This window comes from Schizosaccharomyces pombe (assembly GCF_000002945.2).
Source record: "Schizosaccharomyces pombe strain 972h- genome assembly, chromosome: III".
NCBI classification, from domain to species: domain Eukaryota; kingdom Fungi; phylum Ascomycota; class Schizosaccharomycetes; order Schizosaccharomycetales; family Schizosaccharomycetaceae; genus Schizosaccharomyces; species Schizosaccharomyces pombe.
This window is the reverse complement of record NC_003421.2, coordinates 322,412-346,769: the sequence shown is the minus strand read 5'-3', so window position 1 is coordinate 346,769 and position 24,358 is coordinate 322,412. Positions and strand designations below refer to the sequence as shown.

The following is a 24,358-nucleotide window of genomic DNA, read 5'->3' as shown; positions in this document are numbered from 1 at the left end:
TAATGCACTATTTTACAATGTAATGCATTATTTTACAACGTAATACACTAACTAACAATGTAATACAGTACGTTCGCTTTCGCAAAGTAATACACCGTTTTGTTATCACCTCGTAGTTTTTATTTGCCCATCTTGCAAGGAACGAATTGCTGCGCTGCTTTAAAATGCATAGTGCAATACCTTATAACGTGCTGTATAACCTTATGCATCGTTTATCTATCAGTGGAAAAGCTCTTTCGTACTTTGCATTTAACGTGGAAACCTACAAACTCGTTCCTACTTATTCCATACTACGCCAAACTACACTGTACCCCCGTTGTTCGCTAATCCTAGGATCAAGCCTAAAGCTAGTGGTATTTGTTTGGCAATGCGCACAGGGGACGCGCTTTGTTGAATTGGCAAATGGAGCGCAGAAAAAAAGTTGCAGTTGTCTTTTTCCCGTGAATTCTTTTTCTTCTTGTGATTTGTCTTTTTTCTTTTCTTCTCTTCTCGTGAATTCTTCTTTTTCTTTTCTTTTCTTCTTTTTCTACATTTTCCTATTCATCTATCCAAAACTCTGATTTCTTTCTTGACCGTTTCAATTAGCATTACAAAATGATCGACTTTAATTAGAAATACAAATTGAGTGATTTCAACTCTACCTAATCGACTTTAACAAACACTCCAACAAAAAACTCTACCAGCATTTCCACGCTTGTGCATTCACCAAACTGACGACCTCTCTTACAACACGTAAAAACGACGCTCGATTTGCCTTTCTTCGTCTTTGCTAAATCCAGCATGCCCTAATCAGTCATACTTTCGGATGCATCGCCGGGCACTACGCCTTCTTCATCCTTTGGATTTGCTCCCACAAATGACTTGACAAATCATGACTCTCCCTCCAGTTGTCTCGTGCCTCTGGTGAAAACATAAACGACGGCCTCGAAAATTGCGTCGGCTTTTGTAACATTGATCCTGCCAGCGAACGCCGTGTCCCATACGAACTTGGCTTTGTCGACACAGAATGAATACCACTCGATACCATCCCAGCGTTACCACTTTCGTCCATTGCTGTCGTTGCTGTCGCCCTTGTCGTCACCCTCCCTATCGCTCCACTCTCGGGAACTTTTAAATCAATATCCATCGCTTCTTCATTCGTCTCATGCTGCTTCTCCAACTCTAACAATACTTGCTGCAATCGTGTACTCAATCGATCCTTCTCATTCCTTAAACTCGTAATCTCCACCTCCTTTTGCGATATCGTAGACTCTTTCTCATACACCTGTTCTTTCATTTCTGCATTCTGAATTTGCAAATCATTGATCTCTCGAAACAACCGTTCTCGCTCCAATGCATCTTCCGCTTCCTGAACTTGTCGAATGGCTTTTTCTTCTCTCAACAAATCCAGCTCCACTTTTTCCGACATTGTAATCGTAACCAAATTGTCCTGCTTTTCTCCTCCACTTTTCATAGACTGTTGCTGTGGGTATTCTTTGAGCGCCGACGCTGCTTTCATCGTTGATCCCGGTAACTTCTTCGTGGAAAGTCGACTAGTCTCTAACTTTTTCGAAATCGAAGGGGATGACGGAAACGATTGTTTTGACGACGCCGCATTCGAAACTCCCTTTGAAGAGGATGATGGCGCTTTCAATGTAGAACTTGCAAATCTATTCACCAACGATTGACTACGCAAAGACGTCGTCGATGGTTTCGTAGGCGAAGATCGTGTAGATAGAGATTCTTCTGTCAAACTCGCCTGTGATGGATTCGAGGATGGTAATGGTGAAGGTGCTTGTGGTGTAACAGCCAGTTTAACCGGTGATGTCTTTAAAGGAGAGGCCACTCGTGGCAGCCTGGGACGTGAGGGTTGATTCGGATGCGCATTCACCGTAATGTCCTTGGAAAGTTCTAATATTTTTGGTAACTTTTTAGGATCCAATCCCACAATATACTTGGACAACACTGGCTGACTAAAAATTTGCACAAGTGTTGCCAATACATTTGTGGTAGCCATTCGGACTGGCTCAAACGTATCGTTGATCAATGTCACACATAGGCTACATAGCGTTTCAAGCGATGCTCGAGGCGGACAAACATCCGTCAATTGTAGGCAACGATTCAGCCATCGAAGTGTCTCAGTTTTTACTTGTGGATTTTTATGCTTCAAAAATTCTAACGTCTCATCCATTATATCATTCAACCCACAGCTCTCAAAAATAGCATTGGCCGCATCCAGCAAAGAGTGCACCAAACTCGATTTTCTCTCTTTAAACCTATCAAATAAAGAAGGCAATACAATACCAGTATACGGAAGAAAGCCCTTCCTTAGCGCCTTGGCAATATGCGTCAATAATAAAGCCGCTACACCCACTACCACCACGTTTGCATCTTTTAGAGACTTTGCAATCACTCGAAGTAACTCACTATAGTCACCCTCTTGATAAACAGGATTGGAACACACCGGTACCATGCTTTCCAACGCTTCCTTTCGATCTTTCCACTTGGGAGAAGATAATGCGGTATGGAATTCTGGGGTTAGTTTGGAAAGAACATCAACGGGCGTACTTCCGACAATGTTTTTGGCAGGAGATACAATGGAACGGGAAGGAGATGCTGAAAAATCAGAAGGTTGTGAGACCTTTCGGTTAGGAGTACTGAAACTAGAAGTAGAGCGTTGCAGAGTGTTTCCCTGCGAAGATGACTTTGAGGACAAATGTGGTTTGGGTTTGGCATTCGATGAAAAAGAAGGAAGAACCACCTCTTGGGTGTTGAGGGAATTTGAAATATGTCCTCCCGTGGTCGTGCGAGATGTAACATTTTGAAAAGAGGCCTCAAGATCGGAGACCTGTATTTGCTTTAGTTGAGGAAACACATGAGTCTTGAATGCATTACCAACCCAAGCGTACAAGGTTATGGATAGATTCGAAGCTTCTTGCCTGATATTCTTATCTGATTGGGCGAACAAAGTAGGAATCAGTTTATAGAATGGAATAGGAGAAAGTGCAGGGATTCCAAAATTCTCCAATAAACTATTTAATTCTTTTATAGAAGCAACTGCCTGCTTGGGATGCTTAACGCGAGCCGCCGAAAATAACCCTTCTAATACATAGTCCAGCGCATCGGATTTAGCTAAAATGAGTAAAGCCTGGTGAGAAGCATCACGGATAGATTGTCTAGGAGATGGTAAACATTTTTCGAGTAGAGGAGCAACAACGAACGATTTGGCAGAATTAACTCCTTTTTGCCTAGACTTGTCTAAAAAGCATCGCAGAGATTTTACGGCATGCTCTTGTGTTGGTACGTTACTATCACACAGCCCTTGTTTCCATAATGCTGGGTCATGAATCCAAGGCTGGAAACAAACGTCTGAATCATCCAATGCTCGGTTCAATGCATGCAACAAAGACTCATATGCTTCAAATCGAACTTTCCAAGACTAAATAAATCAGTTAGAAACCTAAAAACTTAAAATAACCCACTACAGAAGTGAGATCCATCAATACTAGGGAGAACAGGTATGAAAAGAGTAGTGACGGAAACACAAAGCAATGAGTAAAACTAATTGAAATCGTAAAATACAATGGAATTGATCAACAGTGCCCTTAATGCCGTTGCAACGATATTTCCATTTGTTTGCTTTTCATTCCAGTTACATTTTTCTGGACAGCAAGCTTCTATCTCCATTAATTTGTAAAAAGCTTACCTTATCAAAAATTTGACTGAGAATGCGGCTATTAAAATCGTCCAACTCCATTTACATAAACAAATATAAATTAACGACTCGTATGTTTACAACCAGCAGAGCATGAATAGTTATGTAAAAGAATGAATTTTATAGACAAATAGAAAAATGAAAACGAATGAAACGGACGGGATTCTAAACAGTAATGAGTATGGCTCTGAAATTGGAGTTGTACATGTGTAAATAGAGACGACTAACTTTACGGACGACAATGTTTCACTCACACAGCCAGCACCGTAGAGTTAGCACAATTCGTTAGACCATCGTATTGTTGAATATGAACGAGCGCAAGATTACACTATTAGAGCAAAATGTAAATAAAGCAGAGAAAAAGAGGAAACCATCAATAATTTTAAGTTTTTAGAGTAATTTAATTCTTTAAATAAATAACTTTATCTTAAACCGTACCAAAATGATGCTAACAGAAGATGAGCACCCAAATGGAATGTTCACCGATATATTAAGCCTTATGCAAGTTGCTTTTTGAAACCGATTAATGTGCTATTGGGTGGCTCTGTAAGATGCTTGTGATCTAGTATAAGTGAAAAAATGAATTTCTAAGACTCTTACTGAATAAAACATGACGTTTAACTCGTTTAAAGAAGGGAATCCTATAGATTGCAGATTTTTAAGTTTTCGTTTCTATTCATACCTAAGTCTAATTTTATCTTTCATTTGCCCAATCTGAATTCGAGTTCTTCAATTACAATAAGTTCAAGTTATACATTTTTAAAAGGATTCCAATATTCTGTCGAGCACCCAATTCATACATTCAATTCTAAACAATCCATATTTCGTTTTGTAAGCCAAGTAGTCAAAAGTAGCTAGTCGATGTAATACCATGCTTGATCAAATTTTCGGTCCGCAAAGAAGCCGTGTTACGCCTTGAGTTTCTTGGATTTTGAAGAAATTTGTCAGCGGTCATTGTATAAATTACGAATTGCTTCCTCTTCCGCTATCGTCACTCTTTGCAACTTATCATCTGCAGCCACCCTTACCCATATTCAACATATTCGACGAGAACGATATTTAAGTGTTTTCTAGAACTTAAGAACGCTTATTAAAAGAAAATTGTTGATTTATTCTTGAATCTGTTCCAAACTTGATCGATTGATTTCATAATCGCTACAGTTTCGAGTTAAAGACATTGGTAATAAGTTTGTTCTCTGGCCACTTCTTTGCAATAAAATCCTCCCCGCTCATTGTTTATAAAGTTCTTTTTTTTTAATTGATATTAGCTTCAAAAATTTCTTTACGATGTCCTACAGTTTTCAGGGATTGCTCAACCGCGTGAATGAGAGCGCAATTGTAAATACTCTCAAAGAGTACACCGGTCTCAATACACCCAAATGGACCTTTAACGATATTCCCGATCTTACGGGTAAAGTCGCTCTTGTCACAGGATCTTCAGGTGGCATTGGTTATGTAACTGCCCTCGAGTTGGCTAGAAAAGGCGCAAAGGTCTATCTGGCTGGTAGGAACGAGGAAAAGTATCAAAAAGTTATGAAACAGATCCACGATGAAGTTAGACATTCCAAGATCCGTTTTCTTCGTTTGGATTTGTTAGACTTCGAAAGCGTGTACCAAGCAGCTGAGTCTTTCATTGCCAAAGAAGAGAAATTACACATATTGGTCAATAATGCTGGTATCATGAACCCTCCCTTTGAATTGACTAAAGATGGTTATGAACTTCAGATTCAAACCAACTACCTTTCACATTACTTGTTCACTGAGCTCTTGCTCCCCACACTCCGTCGTACTGCAGAAGAATGTCGACCTGGCGATGTTAGAATAGTTCACGTCGCAAGCATTGCATATTTGCAGGCCCCTTATTCTGGTATCTACTTCCCTGACCTAAATCTCCCGCATGTACTTTTGGGTACTTTTGCTCGTTATGGACAATCTAAGTATGCCCAGATCCTTTATTCCATTGCTTTAGCCAAACGTTTAGAAAAATATGGAATATATTCCGTTAGTCTACACCCAGGTGTTATCCGTACCGAGCTGACTCGTTACTCACCTACCTTTGCTCTCAAATTGTTAGAGAAATCAGTCTTCCAGTATTTACTTTTGGATCCAATCAGAGGCGCCATGACTTCCTTATATGCTGCAACCAGTCCCGAGATTTCCAAAGAGCACTTGAACGGCGCTTACTTCACTGCAATTGCTCAGCGTGGTATTCTTCATCGCGCTCATGATGATGCCTTTGTTGAGGAGCTTTATCGCTATACTCATAAGATATTTGAAGATCTCAAGTATTTAGCTCCTTCTCCATAATTCTTTTGCTCGTAATCTGAACAATGATGAACGCTTCTTGAACCACTTAAACTAGTAAAGTGTTTCTACCTCCTCATATATTTTTAGTTGTCTTATGTTGGAATCCCTTTATGATTACTTTATATTAGTAATAATATTATACAATTTCGTATTGCTTAAGAACCACAAACAGCATTTCGACTTTGTCGCTACATCGCTTCTTCCCTGGTAACAGTAGGTTTGATCTCTTACTTTTCTGTCTGTCAAAGCATTGGTATTGTGTATTAGCCATTTTATCCACACTTTAGTCGACTGTATTTTAATTTACAAATCAAATATTTACTTTATAATGTTGATGGTAAATATGGAAACGACTAGTCGACATTTGACCATTCACTATTTACACTCAGAGCAATTTTTTGTTTTTTTAATCTTAAAAAAGAATCTTTCTTTTGAGTATCTCTCTGTGCCACGGGGCATTTTTTGAATCTGCCGAACAAATTTGTAAGAAATGTGAATTTACAAGGAATACTTATTAAAAAGTAAAACTCTTTTAAAATAGAAATTTTTTTATTTACTCAGTAATTGATGGTTTTCATATTCATTTGTTTTATCAAAGTACTTCGTATTCGTTATTACCCGTAATCAAATTACTCTCTCACGATTATCTGCACCTTGCCTTCTTCCAGAAATCCAACACTAAGGAGGCTACTAGTAAACCCTATAATAAAGTGTTTTATTAAACATTCAAACATTATTTTGAAAGTTGACGGGAAATAGCTAACTTTTGAAGAAAGTGAAAAGCTATAATTGGTGATTTTTGGGCTAAACATATTTTTTTTTCTTTTTTTTGGGGCTTGGTCTTCACTTGACTTACCGCTATTCTTTCAAGAGTATATCTATCTTGCTAGTTCTTGCTTTTTTATTTCTCTACTCGGCAAGACTTTTAAAGTAAACGATAGTGGTTGATATAAATTCAGTTAGTGTATTGACCAGCAATTTTGTTTTTTGGGGGGTTTTTTTGGTTCTCTCTTTATTTTTTTTTGTAAAAAAAATATAAAGCAAGGGATTTTGGTGAATATTTATTAACTTAATTTAATATTTATCACAATCTTCTGGCTTCAACTCATTTTCCGTTACTCAATTTACAAATTTTTAGCATTTTAAAGAGGATTTCAAAAAAAAAAGATTATACTTTTTATCACACATAAAAGAAATTTGAATGTCAAACACAAACTTCTCTACTTCTAGGTCATCAAAGTCCATTCCGGAACTTCCAAATTTGGAAGCTCTGCGAAGCCTGTGGCGTAAGTAGATTATTGTTTAAAATATCAGAGAGGAATGTAAAATAGTGTCATTGAAAATTGACTGACTTTTCGCCTAAAACCTCCTACTGTTTAATTTTGTCGAGAATTTTACTAACCACCTTATATAGCTCCACCGTCATTGAACGAATCGGGCGATACTAGAAGCGTATGGACTACTCATACCGGAGAGCCTGTTGCGTCAAGTGTTCTATCTACTTCAGGTTCAAACAACTTTTCTTCACCTCTGAAAAGACCTGCACCAGAGTCACATGACGCTCCTATCGGTAGAAGATTGATGGTAGATGATCCCCGCTTAATTAAACATGGTAAATATGATTTTAGCAGGCATTGCACTGACTATGGTCACTCCTACGAATGGCCTTATTTTCGATCCCTTCGTCGTGAGTCTATGCTTTATCACACTTCGGGATCTTATCCAGAAAGTCAGCCTCCTTACTCTTCTTATTCAACTGATGCTCCACATTATTATCATGCAGGTTCGGAATCCTCTGCTTACTATGATAGCCGTTCTCGTTTGCATGGCATACAACCTCCTCCCAAGCGACGCACACTTAGTCCTCCCCCTAGACGGCTTGCGGACCCAGTGGTTGTTGGAAGTTCTCGTTATGTTGAAGAAGAAGTATACAGAAGGCCTCCTTACACTTTAGCTTCTGAAGTTCCTTCATCCGCTTCAGCATACCAAGCTGGTTACTCTTCCTATCCTGTTCGATCTTCCCCCCAACTTTCTCATGAAGACACTCGTCATGGTATTGCAAGCAGTGGTTCAACAAGGTATCCTTTTGTACCTGCTAATACTCGTGCATCTCACTCCCCTAGTTTGCTTGAACCTTATGCTCACTCCCTTCCCTCTTCGGTCGCGCCAGTTGGAGCTTATCCTGAGAAATCTTCTTACCTGCTTTCTAATTCCAGCAATGATAGTGCCTCAAGAAAAGAAAAACCCAAAGCTCGTGCATCTACGCCTCCTCCATTAAATTTTTCCAGAGCAAGCGAACATAGAAATGAGAAGGGGGAACGCATTTCGATGATTAATCCCCGAGTTGTTCTTGACGAAAATGGAATTTCACACCGTAAGGCTTAGCCCATTAAACCAAAACAAATAATTCTAACAACTTAGGCTCCCGTTATTTTATTATGCTATGTGACAACGAGACTGCCATTGCTCATGCTAAAAAAACTTCTATTTGGGCAGTCAAGAAAGATTCTTCCAAAAGAATTTCTGATGCATATAAGGTTTGTCTTTTATTTCCCTTAAACGATATAGTTTTATACTAACACTTTAACAGAAAGCCAGTGTTTATTTTATTTTTGTGGCTCAGCAAACGTACAATGCTTTAGGATATGCTCAGGTAGTCAGCGACCTAAATAGCACCGAACTGCCCTTTTGGTCAGATAGCTCGCATGCTGGAGGTGTTCGCATCAAGTGGATTAAAACGTAAGTGTTGTACTTTTGAAGATTTCTTCTGCTTACCTAACTAGTTGCAATCTGTTTTCTGCTGAAATTTCTGAAATTGTTAGCCACATGGATCATGGGTCTGAAGCTAGAGATGGCATGGAAATGATGTATGATGAAGGCAGCAGACTTTGTACGTTGATTAACTATGCTATAATGAAGCGAATTGGAAGAGACCGTTGATATCTCCCTTTTGCTGGATTTTCAAGAATGTTGGATGCTTCCTTTAACAAAATTCATGAAACTATATACTATTGGAGCGGATTGATGTTAAATGCAGTGGATTTGCTTAATAAAGCATTCCGTATAGGTCGCTCATCAACATTAAAGATTTAACATTATTAAAAAGTTTTTCTGAACAATAAAAAAAATGCACACTATAATGGTGTTAATTTTCAATCTTGGAGCAAATCAGTTAAGTAAAATTATCATTATTGACTTGTTTTTGCTCCTCTAAACGAAATCTTAACACAGTATGCAATGTTTGGTTCTTGAACTTAACCCAAATACTCTAAAAAATTAGAAATTCTGATTCTCTTCAAACAGGCTGTTTTCAAATTTGAATGATTTTGCTTTGAATGATGTTTTTTCTTAATAAAAAAGCTAGATGAATCTGAATTAGACAAATAGGTAAATTGGTTGTTCAACCATTGTGCATGGAATTTATCGATTTTAATCACTTCTTCTGAGATCCTTAAGTATCATTTAGTTTATCTGTATTTCTATATTGGCGTGACACTTACATAAAGTTCGGGCTTTGGGTTAAGTGAATGTCATTAGTATTATCGTTATCAACATTTGTTGATCGTTGGAACATGGTCAAGCTATCAACAGTGGATAGAGCATAAAAAAACTAACATTAAATGATTAAAGAAAATTACAATAATATAAAGCAAAATAAAAACAGAAGCAGATTTAATAAGGAAGTAAAAGTTGTGGGCAATCCAGTAGTCAATCGTATATCTATTTCATTACTTATTGCATGCAATCCATCAAACATTACATATACCACATCTTTGTTTTCAATTTACTTGATAGAGCTAAAAGCGGCTTTACTTCTTGATCCATTGATGCTTCTGATGTCTCAACAAAAGTATCATCGGCTGTCACGTCTTGATAACGGGCTAAGTTACTAACCAAATGCGCATAATAAACAGGTGGAACCAAGGAAACAGCACTTGTTGCTCTTGCATAAACATAACAAAGATTATAACACAGTGTTTGGAATTGGTCCGGTGGCATCTGAATTTCGTCGTGCAAAACCGTGTAGTGAACTGGGACCGAAACGCCTTGCAGAGATGGGTGGGATATAAGGTAAAAATCGTACTGATAGGGGTGAGTAACATGCTTTTCAATAATTGTACCAGGGAGGGGATTTCCATTTCTATCTCCGTCGGATTTGTTCTTAATGAAGAAACGAGCGTGATGTCTCTTCTGCGTTGTGCATACTAGAATCTTTGGATTGTATTTTGGTGATAGACTATGACACGCTTCTTTAATCTGAGAAAGCTCATCGTTTATTACTGATAAAAATTGTCCTTCCGAGGTACCGTCACGGAAATAGATAATACGTTGTGGTTGTTGTTTAGTCATTGCCCTAAACCCTTGCAATAGATATACCACGATATCCTTCATTCCTTCAATCACTTCTTGATGACGAGGTTGGGAACGTGAAACAGCCGTATACTTGCAGCCATTTAGGTCTACCGATGCCACAATTGAAGCAATCGAAACACCTGTTGCACCAACCCCAGGGTGATAAACATCTCCACCAAGAATAAGAGTAGGAACATTTCCCAAAGGGTTGGATTTGGGTATCAACGAGCAATTAATTCCTCCAACCTTGACATTAATCTTCATGCCTAAGTTTGCACAGTATTGGGGCTTGCTTTGTAAAATATGTTTGCTAATAGCACATTGAGAAGGAACCCCTAACATAGTATTGCAAACACGTTTAATGGAACCATATGGTTCAGGCGAATTTTTATCCAAAATAAAAAAGAGATAGTCAGGAGGAGCATTACCAACCTGTTCAGCTTTTTTATATAACGTTATACATAGTTCTTCAACACTCCCTCTAATATCTGCATACAAAACTGGAGGTTTTTTCATAACAAAATTAATTCCCAACGAAGTGAGTGTTTGTACATATGTTTGCAGGAAATTTTCAATACCCCTCATAGGGAGTCTACGCGTTGAAGTAAAACACATTACAGCCCAAGATCTAATAGGAGCCCTCGGCGGATCAAGGAACCGTTTACCACGTAAATTCCAACGTCCACTAACGGGACGCTCAATGCAATCTCCTCCGTAACGAATAGAAGGAGTTTCTAAAACACGAGCTGGAACTTCGAGCATCTTTTTCTGAATTTTCATACCATATTGGGTTAGGTAGGGATCTGTATCCCAATCCATCTGATGGACAAAATCATCGATTTGCTGGACACGTTCGAAAGGTCGTTGGACCGCAAAACGGATCATGTTGGCAGTTTGATCACTATTCAGTTTTGCAGTATATCTCTGACCTTTTACAACAAAACAGAATTCAATAGGAAGCATCGCCCCGTTCTTTACTAATATGCAAGGTAGGTTAGGATATTGCAAACGAACATTGTGATTTTCAAGAAAGTATTCAGCTACAGAGATTTTTTGCTCTTCACCATTAAGACGGCGAACAAAAAAGCTATCACTGGCACTTTTTGAGGAAAATCCCTCGATGGAATAAACTCTATTCGCCAGGTCAGTACCGACATTATTGCGATGCTGACAGGTCACCTTTAGAAACCGAAACTTGCGGGAAAGACGTTTTAGGTCAAAACGTGTTAAGTCTCTAACGTTCGAGCAATCTGTGTATTCCATAAGGATCTGAAGTAAAGAATCATTACGCCAAAATGCACTCGAAGATATATCTACATTAACAGACATGAAACCCTGATTCGGTCGTATAGACTGGTAAAACCCTTTCCAAGCCTCTACTCCACCTCCAAGTGAAACTCCGTTTTCACCTGTAAAAAAAGAATGCATGAAGCCAAACAAAGTCTCAGATGGTTTCTTCTTTAACAGCAAATCCAGAAACATTATACTGCTTAGAACTTGCGGATCCGAAGAATACTTTGAGTTTACAAACTGGCTAAGAGTATGCAAATTAATTTTAGATGATTTTTGAATAGAGAATTCAATTTCTCGAGGGTGCGACTCACTGCCTATGTTTACCTTGATGGTGCCATCAGCAATATCACCTTTAGACCAACACATGCTTCGCCCATCATAAACAGAATTCATCCAGGAAGATCCAAAATACTGTTTAACTTCTTTAGAATTCCAAATCAACTGGGATTGCTTTCGTGGGACACGTGAACCATCACCTACTATGACCTACAACAAAAGGCGTTAATTTGATGCAATTCTACGTTAATGTACAAAATTTGAGGAAGAGATGAAATACAAAAGAAAAGAATCGTGCAATGCAAGACAGATACAAAATGATGTAGCAGGCAAAGTAAACAACAGAACATTAAAAGAAAGTGAGAAAATAAACCAGGTATAGTAAAGTAAAGTCGAATAACGAATGAAGCTAACAAGTACCTTTAAACAATTCCAGTAACACTTGCACGATTTATTTCTGTATTTATATTTATATTTCAGACAAGAAAGGCCACGTGTTCTGTTATGCTTTTACTTTAAATGTGTAAATTTCCTTTACAGTGCTCTAATTCCATAAAAATGTGCGATTTCTAGGAACTTACATGATACTGGTTGATAGTCTCGTTAGGTAAAGAAATGATTTGAAAAAAGTTAGCTTTCAAAGTAATCTGCTTGCCCAACCCTCCATAACCGGGACGTAAAGCTATTTCTGAGCTTGGTTTATACGACATCCTACTCACTCTGAATCATAAAGGACGAGTTGGCTGAAGACAATTCGCTTTGGCGGTTGGAAGCTTATATATACCAAACCCTAGATTAGGACTCATCATAGTTGTCTTGTATATAAAACCTACTTGAGTTATAAACTATATTAAATCAAAAAACTATCAAGAAAATATTTTATTTATCACTTTGTTATTTACATGCTTAATACATTCGAATTTTCTATATACTAAGGTCTATTTCTATACTTCTCTGAGCACGCAAACGCAACATAAGTCTTATTTAATTTCTGAACATAAGAAATATAAGCTTATCTTTAACAGCTTTTCTTAAATTACCGCATAATTTTGTATAGGTTTATGTTTTTTTAAAGGTTCCAAATCGACGGATTTTTGAGTTTTAACCCTTCTTTCTTTATATCGTGGTTGTGATTCAATAAAAGTGAACCCAATTGTTATTTGTAACCATTGACGAAAATTATAGTACATTGAATTACTATTTGTTTACTAGTTCTATATTAACAATACCGGGAGGTTCAAAATCAATGATTACTACTTGTTTTCTTTTTCTTGTTATATTTGCTTGCTTGAAATCCTCTTTATAGTTATAATACATTTTTACAACCTGCTTTTGAGAATATTAATCTGGCAACTTTCAAGTAAATGATTTCGGTAATTGCACTGATTTTTGAAAAGTGTTGATTTCGAACGTCTTTCAAATTAAAACGGACATTTTTTTATGAAATTAAAATGCCTTGTGCTTTGTGTAATACTCGTTAAACAGCTTACCGAAACTAACAACCTTTTTAAGAAGCGAAACTTAATTAAATCAATATATTATACTGAGTAAATCAGTAATTTCTGGACGATCGGCCACATAAAGAAGCATTATAAATCGTTCTCCATACTGTTAGGCTTTTGTTTTCAATTCACGTTTTCTTTTCTGTAATTAAAATATCAGTAAAGAATTCGTTATGCCATTATTTTATAAAAAATTTTTATAATCCTATACAATTGTGAATTTACATTGTATTCAAATGCTTTTTTACATCCCTATATTTTACAGGCGTTCGCTGTTGTACCGCTTGTTTTTTTGAACACTGCTTATTATAATTTTTTCGATTATTACATTTGCGAATACCTTTCGAGGATTTTGGAACTACTAAACGCACAAAAATTCGCTTCCCACTTCTGACAACTTTGTGGGTTTCATGGTAATTTGAATGCTATAATATTAACAGATTGACACAGCGATTTAGATCCATATTTTATTCTGTACAAAGTAAATCTCTAACATTTGGTAGACGGCTTTTGCCGTAATAACCGTTGGTTTTGCAATTTTGCGCCTTGTTTTCCAAACATAGTAAACCGGTGCTTTTAGTTTATTATATAGTGATTTATTGTGAACTTTAGTATCGTGTCGTTAATATACTACTATCCAGTGATTACTGCAATGTCCATTAACTTGCTAATAGTGTGTAACACTAGCTACACCGTTCACTACTTACTATTCTTCCAGTACAGAGAGAGGTATTTGGAAGTGACTAGCTAAACTGCATTCATACCTCTTTTCTTTCCTCAAAACACCATTCTGTATAGAAAAAAAAGGCTTTTATTGTTGGACTGCTTATAAAAGATTAGGATTGTGTTAAAAAAGTCGAAATGCAATTGCATTATGTTTTTTCGCATTTGCAAAATTCATTTCGCGCTCGCAAGTCGTTAGCAAGCGTTCCTAACTGTAACAGTGTGCTCGAGTTATGTGCTGTTTTGTATCATCAAGGATTTTTAAGCTCGATTCAACGCGGAGATATTCATGGACCCGATGCTTTACCCACAATCACCACTAGGCAAAATGTAGCGACCCGCCGTCTATGGTTGGGTTTAAAGTACTTTGAGGGAAAACCGGTTCTTCACTACATACGTGCAGTATCAAAGCCTAGTAGAAAGGTGAACTTGACTCCTTCTGAGTTGTTGCAATTTGCCAAAGGAAGGAAAGTTAGCTTTGTGAATGGGTTGGAGCCTGCAGAAGTTGGAATTGTAGAAACTAAACATGGTATAATGAGTATTGACGATGCAATTAAGAATAATTTGGGAGGAAACGTTATATGTCGAGTTAAATGAGGCTTCGATGGAAAAAGTTATTATTACGTACAACTTCTTTCCGGATACATTGTCTCCTTTCTCTATGTTAATAAGAGAATAAACATTACTCATTTGTTTTGAAAATTGAAGCAATATCTAACAGGCTGGTTAGATTTAAACTAATATGTTTAAGTTTTCCTTCTCTTCAGCTAAGGATCAATGGCAGAATTCCTTTTAAATCTCCCACTCCTTTCATAATAGTTTGTGAATTGAGATACTGCATATTTACACATCCCATTCATTAAAAAACATAGTCTTAATTCCCATTCCGCCAAAACATAAATCCTTTTGTTTTACTATTATTCGACTTGTGATTTACGAATAAATGTTTTTTTACACCTGAATTTATCCCGTCTCCTTTTGTCAACTCACAATATTCCATATGCTTAAAATTATACCCGCAGAAGCTTTTTTGGAATAGAAAAAATATTTGTGTTACTCTAGTAATGTAATGATAAACATGTTTAAAATACATAAGGAAAATCGTTTTATAAAATATATAATCGATGGAGATTGTATGCGACTTCTAAAGCATTGTGTAAATTAAATAAGGTTGATTAAGTACATAGGAAGTATTTACAAATGTATAATCTGTGAATGACAAGGATATGTATTTGTCAATACTGCATTTGAAAAATATATTATAAAACCATTATTAAGAATACAATTTATTTAGATCTATAATGACTATGGATAACAACTAGTCGCAATGGTGTAGTTGGGAGCATGACAGACTGAAGATCTGTTGGTCATCGGTTCGATCCCGGTTTGTGACACTTTTTATCAGCAATTACAGCTTTGTAAATAAAGCATTTAACACAATGAATTTTGTGCCAACGCTGAGTAGGAATAATATCTTTCTCTACATACTCTTTAACTGGGCAATCCTGGTAATGTATTTGAGTAATTAAGCAGTATTGAGTCTGTTTTCATCGGCATTGTTATTTAGTAAAATGATTGATTGATGAATGTACACTCTTTCGTTAATTGCAAGAATTTATGCTGTGATAAACAATCATTTGCGCCTTGGATTTTAAGTAGGCTAAGATTTATTTTAAATACTAATGATGTTGTAAATATAAAAAGGACGGGACTCTTTTTAAGAAATATAACTAAATAACACGTGGAAATGACAAAAAACTTGGGTAGTTATTTTCAGAATTGTTCAAGCAAAGCTCAAATTTCTTTCTTTATATATTTATTATTTTCACATGTTCAAGATTTTATTGTCAGAAGCAAATGGCTTTAGTCCACAGTAAATTTAAATAACCAAAAAAATTCATTATTCCTATTAACCGATCTTTATTAACAATATTTTCTCTTCATTCCATACATGGTCGATTGTCCTGCTGCAGCTCAAATCACTATTTCAATTTCATAGCACAGAGCCAACTAACCTTACTCAATGATCCACTAAACAATATTTCGTCTCTTAAACAACAAATAGTCATCTTGATTTGCATTTAATTCAATTGATAATATAGACTTATACATTTATACCTTCCACACGGCTTTGCTGAATTGAGGATATTATAAAACTTTAACCGAATTTGCCAAATATGGAAGAGGAATTCCTCTCATTTAAAAATTTTTTACAGGAGGATCAAGATAAGAGGGAGAAAATTATTCGTCTTTCTCGTGAAATCACAATTCAAAGTAAACGAATGATCTTTCTTTTACATCAAACATCCTCTTCTGATGGATTTCCTCTACCCAAGGATTTCGACAGAACATCCATTTTTGAAAAAAAAATTCACAAAGAACTAGAAAGTCTGAAGAGAGAGTTGGCTGGATTAAATGCAGACAAGTTCTCTTCTGCTTGTACACACGGCCTTCAAGAGTATGTTGAAGCTGTCACTTTCAAATTCTGGTTACAAACAGGTACGTTACTTTCTTGTAAAGATAGTAGCTTTAGAATTTCTATTAATTTCATCGACTATGTACTCGGTGTTTGTGACATGACTGGTGAAATAATGAGATTCCTTGTAACCAACGGCTCTAAGTTCTCTGTCCAACAACTCACTCAGCAAGTTAAATTTCTTCGTGGACTACACAAAAACTGCTCAGAAATTGAACACTTACCATCTAAGGTCAAGTCAGAATTACAGCAGAAATTATCAGTAATGGAGAACAGCATTTCAAAAGTTGAAGGAATTTGCTATAGTAAAATTTTAAGAGAAGCAGATAAAAGATATTTAAATTTGGAAGTGGATACAGCAACTCCTCCCGAGGAGAAACGATTACGGTCCACATAATATATGATCGACAGCTCTCGACAGACACCTTACTAGTTTATTAAAAGTTTTTCTGTTTTGCAGCTTTTGAAAATCATAATTATTAAGTACATATTTTCGACGATTCAATTATCTTATCAAAAGCTTCCGCTGCTTTCTATATGTTAGAGTTTCCATAAGCTAGGATGTTTGTACAATATAAAGTTCATTTAATAAGAGAGATTTCAACCTAATTCCATCATTTTGAAAACAAATTGTATTTCAATATTTCGCCATATGAAACCACACGTAAAATTAATCATGATGCATCAGTTTCCAAAAGCACTTGACGTTAGCAAAATCTCGCATTTTCCAATAATGACAATCCCACCTGGAATCACGAACAACAAAGGATACTTTTGTTCTGCACAAGAAGGATCATATGAAATTTGCGACAGACCTAGAGTGACCGTACCCATTGTACTCGTATCAGCAGCTGCGGTAAAACTATACGACAATGGTCCATGAACACCTAGCCAAATTTGTAATCCGACCGAATAGCCTCCAATTTTAAATTGTAATGAGCGCGAGCTCTCCAAATATTCGGGTGGCTCTTCAATATATGGATAATCAGTAACCGTTGGTACAGGATTTTGATTGAATGGTAACATCATCGTACAGTCAAAATGTGATATGCCCACTATAGTCCAGCATACAGAATCTCCAACTCGAGTCATTTCATTTGAACTCAAGTTTCCAACAGCTTCCCATTCTATGGGCAATATAGCCTCACTAGATGCATTTCTGTTTTGTGCCGACGTGGCCCCAAGAAACCAACGGACTGAAATATTATTGGAATATGCCAGTGAACTATGCTCAGCGATCTTAAGATGCCGTACGTTTGATATGGGATATGCGCTTTCTAATACAATTCTATGCATTTGATTAACGTAACCGTCCTCCTCAGCAATGTGGTCTTTTTCTACTCGTCGAATAATTAAAGGGTCACTCGTCGTTCCTGTTGCTTCATCGACCAATTCAACGATGGAGCCATATTTAATGGGTTCTGGGTTATCGACATCGTCGCATACCTTCAGTTTACCATTTTCATCTGGTAATAGCAGGTTAATACGCAATGGCACCCATCTATCACCGCGAAGACAAAACTGACCAGCCTCAATCGATGTATACTTTGTACGTACAGTTTGTGAATTAATCCGGTTATAAAGGCTGACGACTGAACCGGATCGCAACGTAATATTACTAATTTTTAGTTTGCTTCCTTTTTTCGAAGGTTTGGAGACAATACTAATAGAAGAAGTAACCAAATGAGATAACAATTGGTTATTTACATTCGAGAACATGTCCAGAGAAAGCCGTAAGTTTTTAGATTTCGCAGCGACCAAACTCGATATATGCAGTGACCGAAAAATCATACATCCTTGGCCAGTGTATTCTTCGCTGATGGGTTGCGAACATTGCCCAAAATCATTCATTATTGATATCTCAGTGCGAAAAGACTGATTGAATATAGAAGAGTAATTCCCATTAATATAAACCATAGGGGGTGGACATAGGTAACGTTTCTCTGACCCATAAGACTTTTGTATGACAGAGGAATGTCGACACGAAACTGTTACCAGCTGACTAGGTTTCCCTGAACGTGTAAGTGAAATTTTGTGCACACTGTCCTCATTCAAATTAGCAATGCCAATACAACAATTGTTCAGTAAATCCAAATGATCTGATATGGCTCTTCGGATCATCTCTACAGAACTGTCTTCATCAAAGGTTTTTCTTTTTCTATTAAACCCAGGAGGAGAAGGAGCAGGAATTATGTTTTGGGCCAGCTCGTCCAACGAATTAGACGCCTTTGCTACAGCAGGAAAAATTGACTGTTCATCCTTAACTACAGAAGGGAATTCCTCTGATTTTTCCAAAGTAGCCAAAGCTGAGTTTACAGCACTGAAGAGAGACAAAACCTGCATGGAAACACTTCCAGGACTCCCGCTTCCAACTCTTTCAGAATTTTCATTCCTTCCTCCAGCTCCATCCTCCTGATTATGCAAACCATTATTTATGTTGTCCACTAGAAAAATCCGTTAGCTATTTTACGCTTGGGATGTTCAGAATGATTTATAACTCAACCATCATTGCTAGCGCTTACAGTTCAACTGATTTAAATTTAAGGAGCCAGAAGTATTACTCCCAGAGATATTTGCAAAATCCCAGGCAAAATAGTCCCCCATTAATGTTCAAATTATGTTTTATACTTGCTTAAACTGTTGGACCTATAGGATTAAGACATGCATTTGCTTTTACTTAAATTATTTTCAGTGAGAAAATATTAAAATTTAAAGTAAGGGACCAAATTACTAGATGCTTAGGACATTTGCAGTATGGCGCTTTCTACGTACATTAGGGTCAGGTCGGTGGCTTCCTACTCAGTTTGAGCCATTTCCATTAACATCGATTTTTCGATATTATATTAGTTACCCTGTTATTTAAATACTAAAAGTATTTAAAATTTATTAGAATTACTTATTATCTCGTTTTTAAAGTGAATATTAGCTTGCCCGAATAAGCTGTATATGCCTTTTTCCGGAATAACCACGAAACGATCGTTGGCGTGAGATTATTTTGAATTAGAAATTCTTCAATAACTCTATTTAAGATCCTTTAAAACAACTTATCGAATGAACGACGAAAGACTAGTAGCCATCAATTTTGAACAGCAAATCTTCTCTAAGATTAGCGAAATTTCTGAATCAGTCGGTAGGGCGATCCGTTACTGTAAGGAAGATGGAAAAGTTGAAGGATGTGAAACAGCATCCCATGTGGATTGTACGTTACTTTTTCTTATAAATTGAGTGATAATGTTTGCTTCATCAAACGACTAATTGCTAATGAAAATCCAGTCTTAAATCATATTCATTTACTTTTGGGAAATTACAATAATGACTTAGCATCTTCAATTGAAAAGAAGAAATCCGAGTTGATAGTAAGAAACTCAGAAGGGTTACCTGTTATGGATATTCATGAAGAAGTTGATAAAGATGGAAATATTATAAGTGCTTCTGTTGCTCCACAAAGAATTTCATCTGTAATAGATTATGCGGATGTCTTTCGATCCCTTCCTGGTTTCAAAAATATTGAAAATGGGGGGAACCGTGATACATCTTCGAGAATTGAAGAGCTATCTGAAGAAGAAATTAACGATTCTACGAAAAATATTAACTACAAAGCTCCAGAAATGGGCTCATTACCTTCTAATACTGAATTTACTTCAACTCCAACACTTGGTGTCTCAGAATTTCCCAGCAAACATGGTGATCATTCAGACAGTAAAACATATGAGAGTCCTATTAGTAATAGTCAGGCTGCTTCATTGAGTGATTCAGATATGGTTCAACAAATTAAAAATGGTAGCAAGACTTCTTTGTTTAAAAAGGGTTTTCTTTTCAAAAAAAATAATGCAATGCAAAACAGAACTACTTCAAATATAAAGTCAAACGCTTCTGCTATTGAAAAAAATAAAGAAACGATATTGAATGCTCTCAATAACTCTACTTTAAATGAAAATGGACATCAAGATACCCAAAATGAAGTTTTACGAGACATTGTGTTAGAGCATCCGACAGCGAAGGCCCAAGATACTGGGGAATCTAATAAAGATAATAACACTAGCACGTCTAAACATAAAAAACGACCTAAGCGTCTTTCAAAATTTAAACAAGCTAAGCTAGAAACAAAAAAATCTGGCAACAAAGATCATGCTACATCTAGTGAAAAGCTTTCACTAGGAAATGAATCTATTCATTCTATAAACGAAACTAGAAGTAGTAGTATAGAAGAACCAGATAATGCCGACAATAAAATTGTCGAAGAAGAACCGATGTTACTACCAGTTCCGACGACTGCGCAAGGACAAAATGTTTTGGAAGCAGTACAATACGACGGTTTAGACTCTTTAGAAGATATGGAGGCTCTCATTCAGGAAATGGAGGAGGAAGGCGAATTAGATGATAATTCTGAGTCTGAGGAAGATGAACATGGTATGACGATAGGATTTTCCAAGGAACTGAAAGCTCCACCGGATCCTCAATATTTTACAGAAAAGACTGGTGCTACAACTTATGTCAATGGTAATGACGAGAGCCTAAATGTCAGTGACTTTCCACAAATCGTTGAACAAGAAGAGCTTTCGTCAAAAAATCCTCGAAAGGTACATTTTTCAGACACGCTGGAAATTAAACACGTCAGTCGGAGTGGAAAGGCGAATATTGAAGTTATACCTGCTCCAACTGAAGAATACGATAATCTTTTTGGACCAGACGATTTTCAGAGTCGTATTTCAGCGTTTCGTAAAGCAAGGAGCAAATTGCGCGCAAAGGAAAACGAAGAGGGCAACCATTCTAATGCCACATGTACAATCAAGAACGATGATTTGAGTAACACATTAAATAATCGGGCTGCGAATACAAAGTTAAATCCAAAAGAAGAAGACAAATCTACTGTAGAATCCGAGCTTAAAGCACCGCCTAAAGAAAAAAGCTCGGAAACTTCCAAGGAATATTTAAATGAACCATCTGTAGTAAAAGATTTTGTAGTTGAACGAACTCCATCTGACAAAATTAGCGAGTCTAAAGAAGCATTCGATGCGAAAGTCGAGGAAATTAGTGATCAACGAGCTATATCACAACGTTACTACGAACTGAGAAAAAAAATGATAGATAATACAGGTGAATATATTAAGGATGAAGAAGAACAGGCAGTTATACCTTTGGATGAGAATGGAAATGAAAAACCTAAAATGAGCCGATTTATGACCGCGAGGTTGCGTGGTCGTGTTCCCATTTATGAGCATTAGATTAAAATTTTGTATAAAAAAAATTAAATGATTAATGTTTTTGCTTAAGTTATCTAATTACGGTTTTGAGTTTGTCGCGTAATAGCAACGTTGTAGTCTTTCAACATCTCTTCTGGAATAGCAGACGGGCTGCCAATTAAAAGATCAGCACCCGAAGAGGTTTTCGGAAAAGCAATGACCTCGCGAATTCCTGGAGCATTCGTCAACAGCGCAGCCAGCCTGTCAAAACCCAATGCAATTCCACCATGCGGTGGACAGCCACTAGACAATACGCGTATTAAATGCTCAAATGTAGCATACCTATTCTCTGGTAATTTAAGCACGTCTTTAAGCACAAATCTTTGAATATCTGGATTGTGTATGCGAATACTGCCACCCCCTAATTCAATACCATTCACGACTATATCATAATGAAGTCCACGAACAGAAAGAGGCTTTTTTTCCAGTAAATGTACATCATCCCAATGAGGAGCAGTAAATGGGTGATGTGTAGATGTAATAGATTGATTTTTCTCTTCGGTTGGTGAGAAAAGAGGAAAATCCACGACCCAAACGAATTTTAATAAATCCTTGTCCAGCTCTGGTAAAGCTTTCTTTTTAACCAGCAGTTCATGAAGCAAAAGTCGCAGTTTCCCCAAAGGTGTTGTCCCAGAAACCAAATATTTTGGTCTGTTTGTCATAAAAACAATACTGTTGATACCAATTTGAAGTTTTTGATTAAGCTCCTCGGCTACAATAGGAAGTTGGCGAAGTTGTGGCAGTTTTTTTACCCAAGTTTGTAATTGAGAATGCTCCCGAATTGATGTGACAACAACATTTTCACCTACAGCTTCACATAATTTTCGGCTTTCTGCATTACTCAAAGAGTGTGATAAATCATTGTAAACAAGGATTTCAGTACTAATTAAGGGATCTTGTTTAGGAAGCAAAGAAGTTATATTTTTCAAGGGTAATTCAAATCGAATATCTGGTTTATCGGAGCCATATTTGTCAATAGCATGCTGATAAGTTATATGTTGAAATGGTTTTGCTAGAGTTATTCCTTTAGCAAAACTTACCAATCGGACAAGCAAATCTTCAACTACCTCCATTATTTCGTGAGGTTTATCAACGAAACTCATTTCAAGGTCAATCTGAGTAAACTCGGGTTGCCTATCGAAACGAAGATCTTCATCACGAAAACAACGAGCTATCTGATAATAGTTCCCGATTCCGCTTGCCATTAGAATTTGCTTATATTGTTGCGGACTTTGTGGTAAGGCGTAGAATTTGCCAGGATTTAATCTTGAAGGGACAACAAATTCGCGCGCCCCTTCAGGAGTTGATTTAAACAATAAAGGTGTTTCAACTTCACAAAATTCTCTATCATTAAAAAAAGAGTGTACTTGATAAGCCAACCTTGATCGTTGTCGTAAATATGAATTATATTTGGGGGCTCGTAACTGAATATGTCGATTTGCTAACTGTATCCGCATTCCCGGTTTTTCATCACCGGGAAATAACTGTAAATTTTTAGCAACGTTTAGTAATTTCACATCTTCAACGTGAAGTTCAAATTCATTACCGGGACGACGATCATGCTCTGGTCGACGCTGAAGTTTACCCGTAACTTGAACAACGCTTTCGGGCGGAATGGAAGATAAAGTACGCATAACAGAAGTAGATTTTTGTTGTGAAAAGTCGGTAGAGGAAACCAGCGGTTCTCTTTTCTGTTGGAGGATTATTTTGTCTGTGGAAAGTAATTGAAGAATGGTACCATGAGTGTCACGAAGTTGATGAAAGCTAATGCTCTTGGAAACTTGCCGGCTAGTTGCTACGAGCCAGCCCTGAATACTCACTTTGGTCCCTACCAAAGGGAGTAAACAAGCAGGTAGCCTAGAAAGTACCATAGTGAAAAACGGCGCAAGCAGCGAGGATAGTAGAAGAAAAGAAAGAGAGTGAAAAGAAGAAAAGGTCAGAAAGAAATCTTAAAAAATTAAAAAGTGGGTATATTAATATTGATAGAGGAGGTAAGAATAGGGAGAACAGCGACTGGTTGTGAATAAAAGGATATGAATCAAATTAGAAAATACCCACGGTATATATCATATCAAATTAATGTTTAATGGTGAGAAAGCAAGATAAACTGTTTATTATTAAAAGACCAAATATTAGCGAGGGTAACAAAAACTACCGTTAGGAAAATTTATGTATATCTCAATTGATTAATAATTTTAATAGAGAGAAGAAGAAACGTAGAAACCTAAAATAAGATCAAAGTATGCAATTGTTATTTGAGAAAATTAAGCATCGAATTTGCTTAGACCAAAAAAGAATCAAACCTTCCCTTTACGCCCTTAAGATTCAAATTAAATAAAATCAGGCATATGATCCAACAAAAACTATAGTTCAGCTTAAATGCTTTGACAGTGTAAACAATACATGGAAGATAAGAGGGAAGATCGCGTTAGTCAATTCACATGGGTAGCGATAAACTGCTAATTATCACAATTGTCACTATAGTTTCCTC

General features: G+C 36.8%; 9 protein-coding genes, 14 long non-coding RNA genes and 3 other non-coding genes across 26 annotated transcripts; 13 read left to right on the top strand and 13 right to left on the bottom strand.

Annotated features, from left to right (window-relative positions):
• Positions 1-24: 24 nt before the first annotated feature.
• SPOM_SPNCRNA.1132 lies at positions 25-3,810 on the top strand. Its single transcript, NR_149984.1, has one exon. It is a non-coding gene; the product is annotated as a non-coding RNA (long non-coding RNA).
• Positions 528-3,905, bottom strand: dis1 (TOG/XMAP215 microtubule plus end tracking polymerase Dis1). The gene is made up of 2 exons (NM_001022778.3): positions 3,686-3,905; positions 528-3,418 (listed from the first exon to the last, which is right to left on the bottom strand). The coding sequence occupies exons 1-2, from the start codon at positions 3,734-3,736 to the stop codon at positions 821-823; spliced, it is 2,649 nt and encodes an 882-aa protein (NP_587785.1). The 5' UTR covers positions 3,737-3,905; the 3' UTR covers positions 528-820.
• Positions 3,906-4,704: 799 nt separating this feature from the next.
• SPOM_SPCC736.13 (dehydrogenase) lies at positions 4,705-6,122 on the top strand. Its single transcript, NM_001022777.3, has one exon. It carries the CDS (start codon positions 4,982-4,984, stop codon positions 5,999-6,001), a length of 1,020 nt encoding a protein of 339 aa, NP_587784.1. The 5' UTR covers positions 4,705-4,981; the 3' UTR covers positions 6,002-6,122.
• SPOM_SPNCRNA.6805 lies at positions 5,045-5,323 on the bottom strand. Its single transcript, NR_196147.1, has one exon. It is a non-coding gene; the product is annotated as a non-coding RNA (long non-coding RNA).
• SPOM_SPNCRNA.6804 lies at positions 5,432-5,895 on the bottom strand. Its single transcript, NR_196146.1, has one exon. It is a non-coding gene; the product is annotated as a non-coding RNA (long non-coding RNA).
• A 535-nt stretch (positions 6,123-6,657) lies between the features above and the next one.
• On the top strand, positions 6,658-9,682 carry mmi1 (YTH family RNA-binding protein Mmi1). The gene is made up of 5 exons (NM_001022776.4): positions 6,658-7,287; positions 7,416-8,375; positions 8,423-8,538; positions 8,592-8,740; positions 8,785-9,682. Exons 1-5 carry the CDS (start codon positions 7,203-7,205, stop codon positions 8,939-8,941), a joined length of 1,467 nt encoding a protein of 488 aa, NP_587783.2. The 5' UTR covers positions 6,658-7,202; the 3' UTR covers positions 8,942-9,682.
• On the bottom strand, positions 6,939-8,464 carry SPOM_SPNCRNA.6803. Its single transcript, NR_196145.1, has one exon. It is a non-coding gene; the product is annotated as a non-coding RNA (long non-coding RNA).
• Positions 8,596-8,998, bottom strand: SPOM_SPNCRNA.6802. The gene has a single exon (NR_196144.1). It is a non-coding gene; the product is annotated as a non-coding RNA (long non-coding RNA).
• A 17-nt stretch (positions 9,683-9,699) lies between the features above and the next one.
• On the bottom strand, positions 9,700-12,691 carry ago1 (argonaute). Its single transcript, NM_001022775.3, has 2 exons — positions 12,505-12,691; positions 9,700-12,133 (listed from the first exon to the last, which is right to left on the bottom strand). Exons 1-2 carry the CDS (start codon positions 12,631-12,633, stop codon positions 9,758-9,760), a joined length of 2,505 nt encoding a protein of 834 aa, NP_587782.1. The 5' UTR covers positions 12,634-12,691; the 3' UTR covers positions 9,700-9,757.
• Positions 9,854-10,463, top strand: SPOM_SPNCRNA.6801. The gene has a single exon (NR_196143.1). It is a non-coding gene; the product is annotated as a non-coding RNA (long non-coding RNA).
• SPOM_SPNCRNA.6800 lies at positions 10,763-12,298 on the top strand. Its single transcript, NR_196142.1, has one exon. It is a non-coding gene; the product is annotated as a non-coding RNA (long non-coding RNA).
• SPOM_SPNCRNA.6799 lies at positions 12,525-14,074 on the top strand. The gene has a single exon (NR_196141.1). It is a non-coding gene; the product is annotated as a non-coding RNA (long non-coding RNA).
• On the bottom strand, positions 13,146-13,267 carry SPOM_SPNCRNA.464. The gene has a single exon (NR_150850.1). It is a non-coding gene; the product is annotated as a small non-coding RNA (non-coding RNA).
• On the bottom strand, positions 13,865-13,969 carry SPOM_SPNCRNA.463. Its single transcript, NR_150849.1, has one exon. It is a non-coding gene; the product is annotated as a small non-coding RNA, stationary phase specific (non-coding RNA).
• A 129-nt stretch (positions 14,075-14,203) lies between the features above and the next one.
• mrps8 (mitochondrial 37S ribosomal protein uS8m) lies at positions 14,204-15,290 on the top strand. The gene has a single exon (NM_001022774.3). The coding sequence runs from the start codon at positions 14,287-14,289 to the stop codon at positions 14,743-14,745; it is 459 nt and encodes a 152-aa protein (NP_587781.1). The 5' UTR covers positions 14,204-14,286; the 3' UTR covers positions 14,746-15,290.
• Positions 14,224-14,762, bottom strand: SPOM_SPNCRNA.1131. The gene has a single exon (NR_149983.1). It is a non-coding gene; the product is annotated as a non-coding RNA (long non-coding RNA).
• A 179-nt stretch (positions 15,291-15,469) lies between the features above and the next one.
• SPOM_SPCTRNAPHE.04 lies at positions 15,470-15,542 on the top strand. The gene has a single exon. It is a non-coding gene; the product is annotated as a tRNA-Phe (tRNA).
• A 495-nt stretch (positions 15,543-16,037) lies between these two features.
• On the bottom strand, positions 16,038-19,392 carry cbf11 (DNA-binding transcription factor, CBF1/Su(H)/LAG-1 family Cbf11). Its single transcript, NM_001022772.3, has 2 exons — positions 19,147-19,392; positions 16,038-19,068 (listed from the first exon to the last, which is right to left on the bottom strand). The coding sequence occupies exons 1-2, from the start codon at positions 19,226-19,228 to the stop codon at positions 17,309-17,311; spliced, it is 1,842 nt and encodes a 613-aa protein (NP_587779.1). The 5' UTR covers positions 19,229-19,392; the 3' UTR covers positions 16,038-17,308.
• On the top strand, positions 16,167-17,200 carry tfx1 (translin family protein). The gene has a single exon (NM_001022773.3). It carries the CDS (start codon positions 16,326-16,328, stop codon positions 17,019-17,021), a length of 696 nt encoding a protein of 231 aa, NP_587780.1. The 5' UTR covers positions 16,167-16,325; the 3' UTR covers positions 17,022-17,200.
• SPOM_SPNCRNA.6798 lies at positions 17,332-18,253 on the top strand. The gene has a single exon (NR_196140.1). It is a non-coding gene; the product is annotated as a non-coding RNA (long non-coding RNA).
• On the top strand, positions 18,363-19,034 carry SPOM_SPNCRNA.6797. The gene has a single exon (NR_196139.1). It is a non-coding gene; the product is annotated as a non-coding RNA (long non-coding RNA).
• A 115-nt stretch (positions 19,393-19,507) lies between the features above and the next one.
• On the bottom strand, positions 19,508-19,789 carry SPOM_SPNCRNA.6796. Its single transcript, NR_196138.1, has one exon. It is a non-coding gene; the product is annotated as a non-coding RNA (long non-coding RNA).
• uri1 (prefoldin-like protein) lies at positions 19,676-21,939 on the top strand (the record flags this gene model as incomplete). Its single annotated transcript, NM_001022771.3, has 2 exons — positions 19,676-19,823; positions 19,898-21,939. 2 exons carry the CDS (start codon positions 19,676-19,678, stop codon positions 21,847-21,849), a joined length of 2,100 nt encoding a protein of 699 aa, NP_587778.1. The 3' UTR covers positions 21,850-21,939.
• Positions 20,003-24,272, bottom strand: dar2 (aspartate--tRNA (Asp) ligase). Its single transcript, NM_001022770.3, has one exon. It carries the CDS (start codon positions 23,736-23,738, stop codon positions 21,903-21,905), a length of 1,836 nt encoding a protein of 611 aa, NP_587777.1. The 5' UTR covers positions 23,739-24,272; the 3' UTR covers positions 20,003-21,902.
• SPOM_SPNCRNA.6795 lies at positions 22,103-23,915 on the top strand. The gene has a single exon (NR_196137.1). It is a non-coding gene; the product is annotated as a non-coding RNA (long non-coding RNA).
• On the bottom strand, positions 24,059-24,340 carry SPOM_SPNCRNA.462. The gene has a single exon (NR_150848.1). It is a non-coding gene; the product is annotated as a non-coding RNA (long non-coding RNA).
• Between the last annotated feature and the right edge of the window lie 18 nt (positions 24,341-24,358).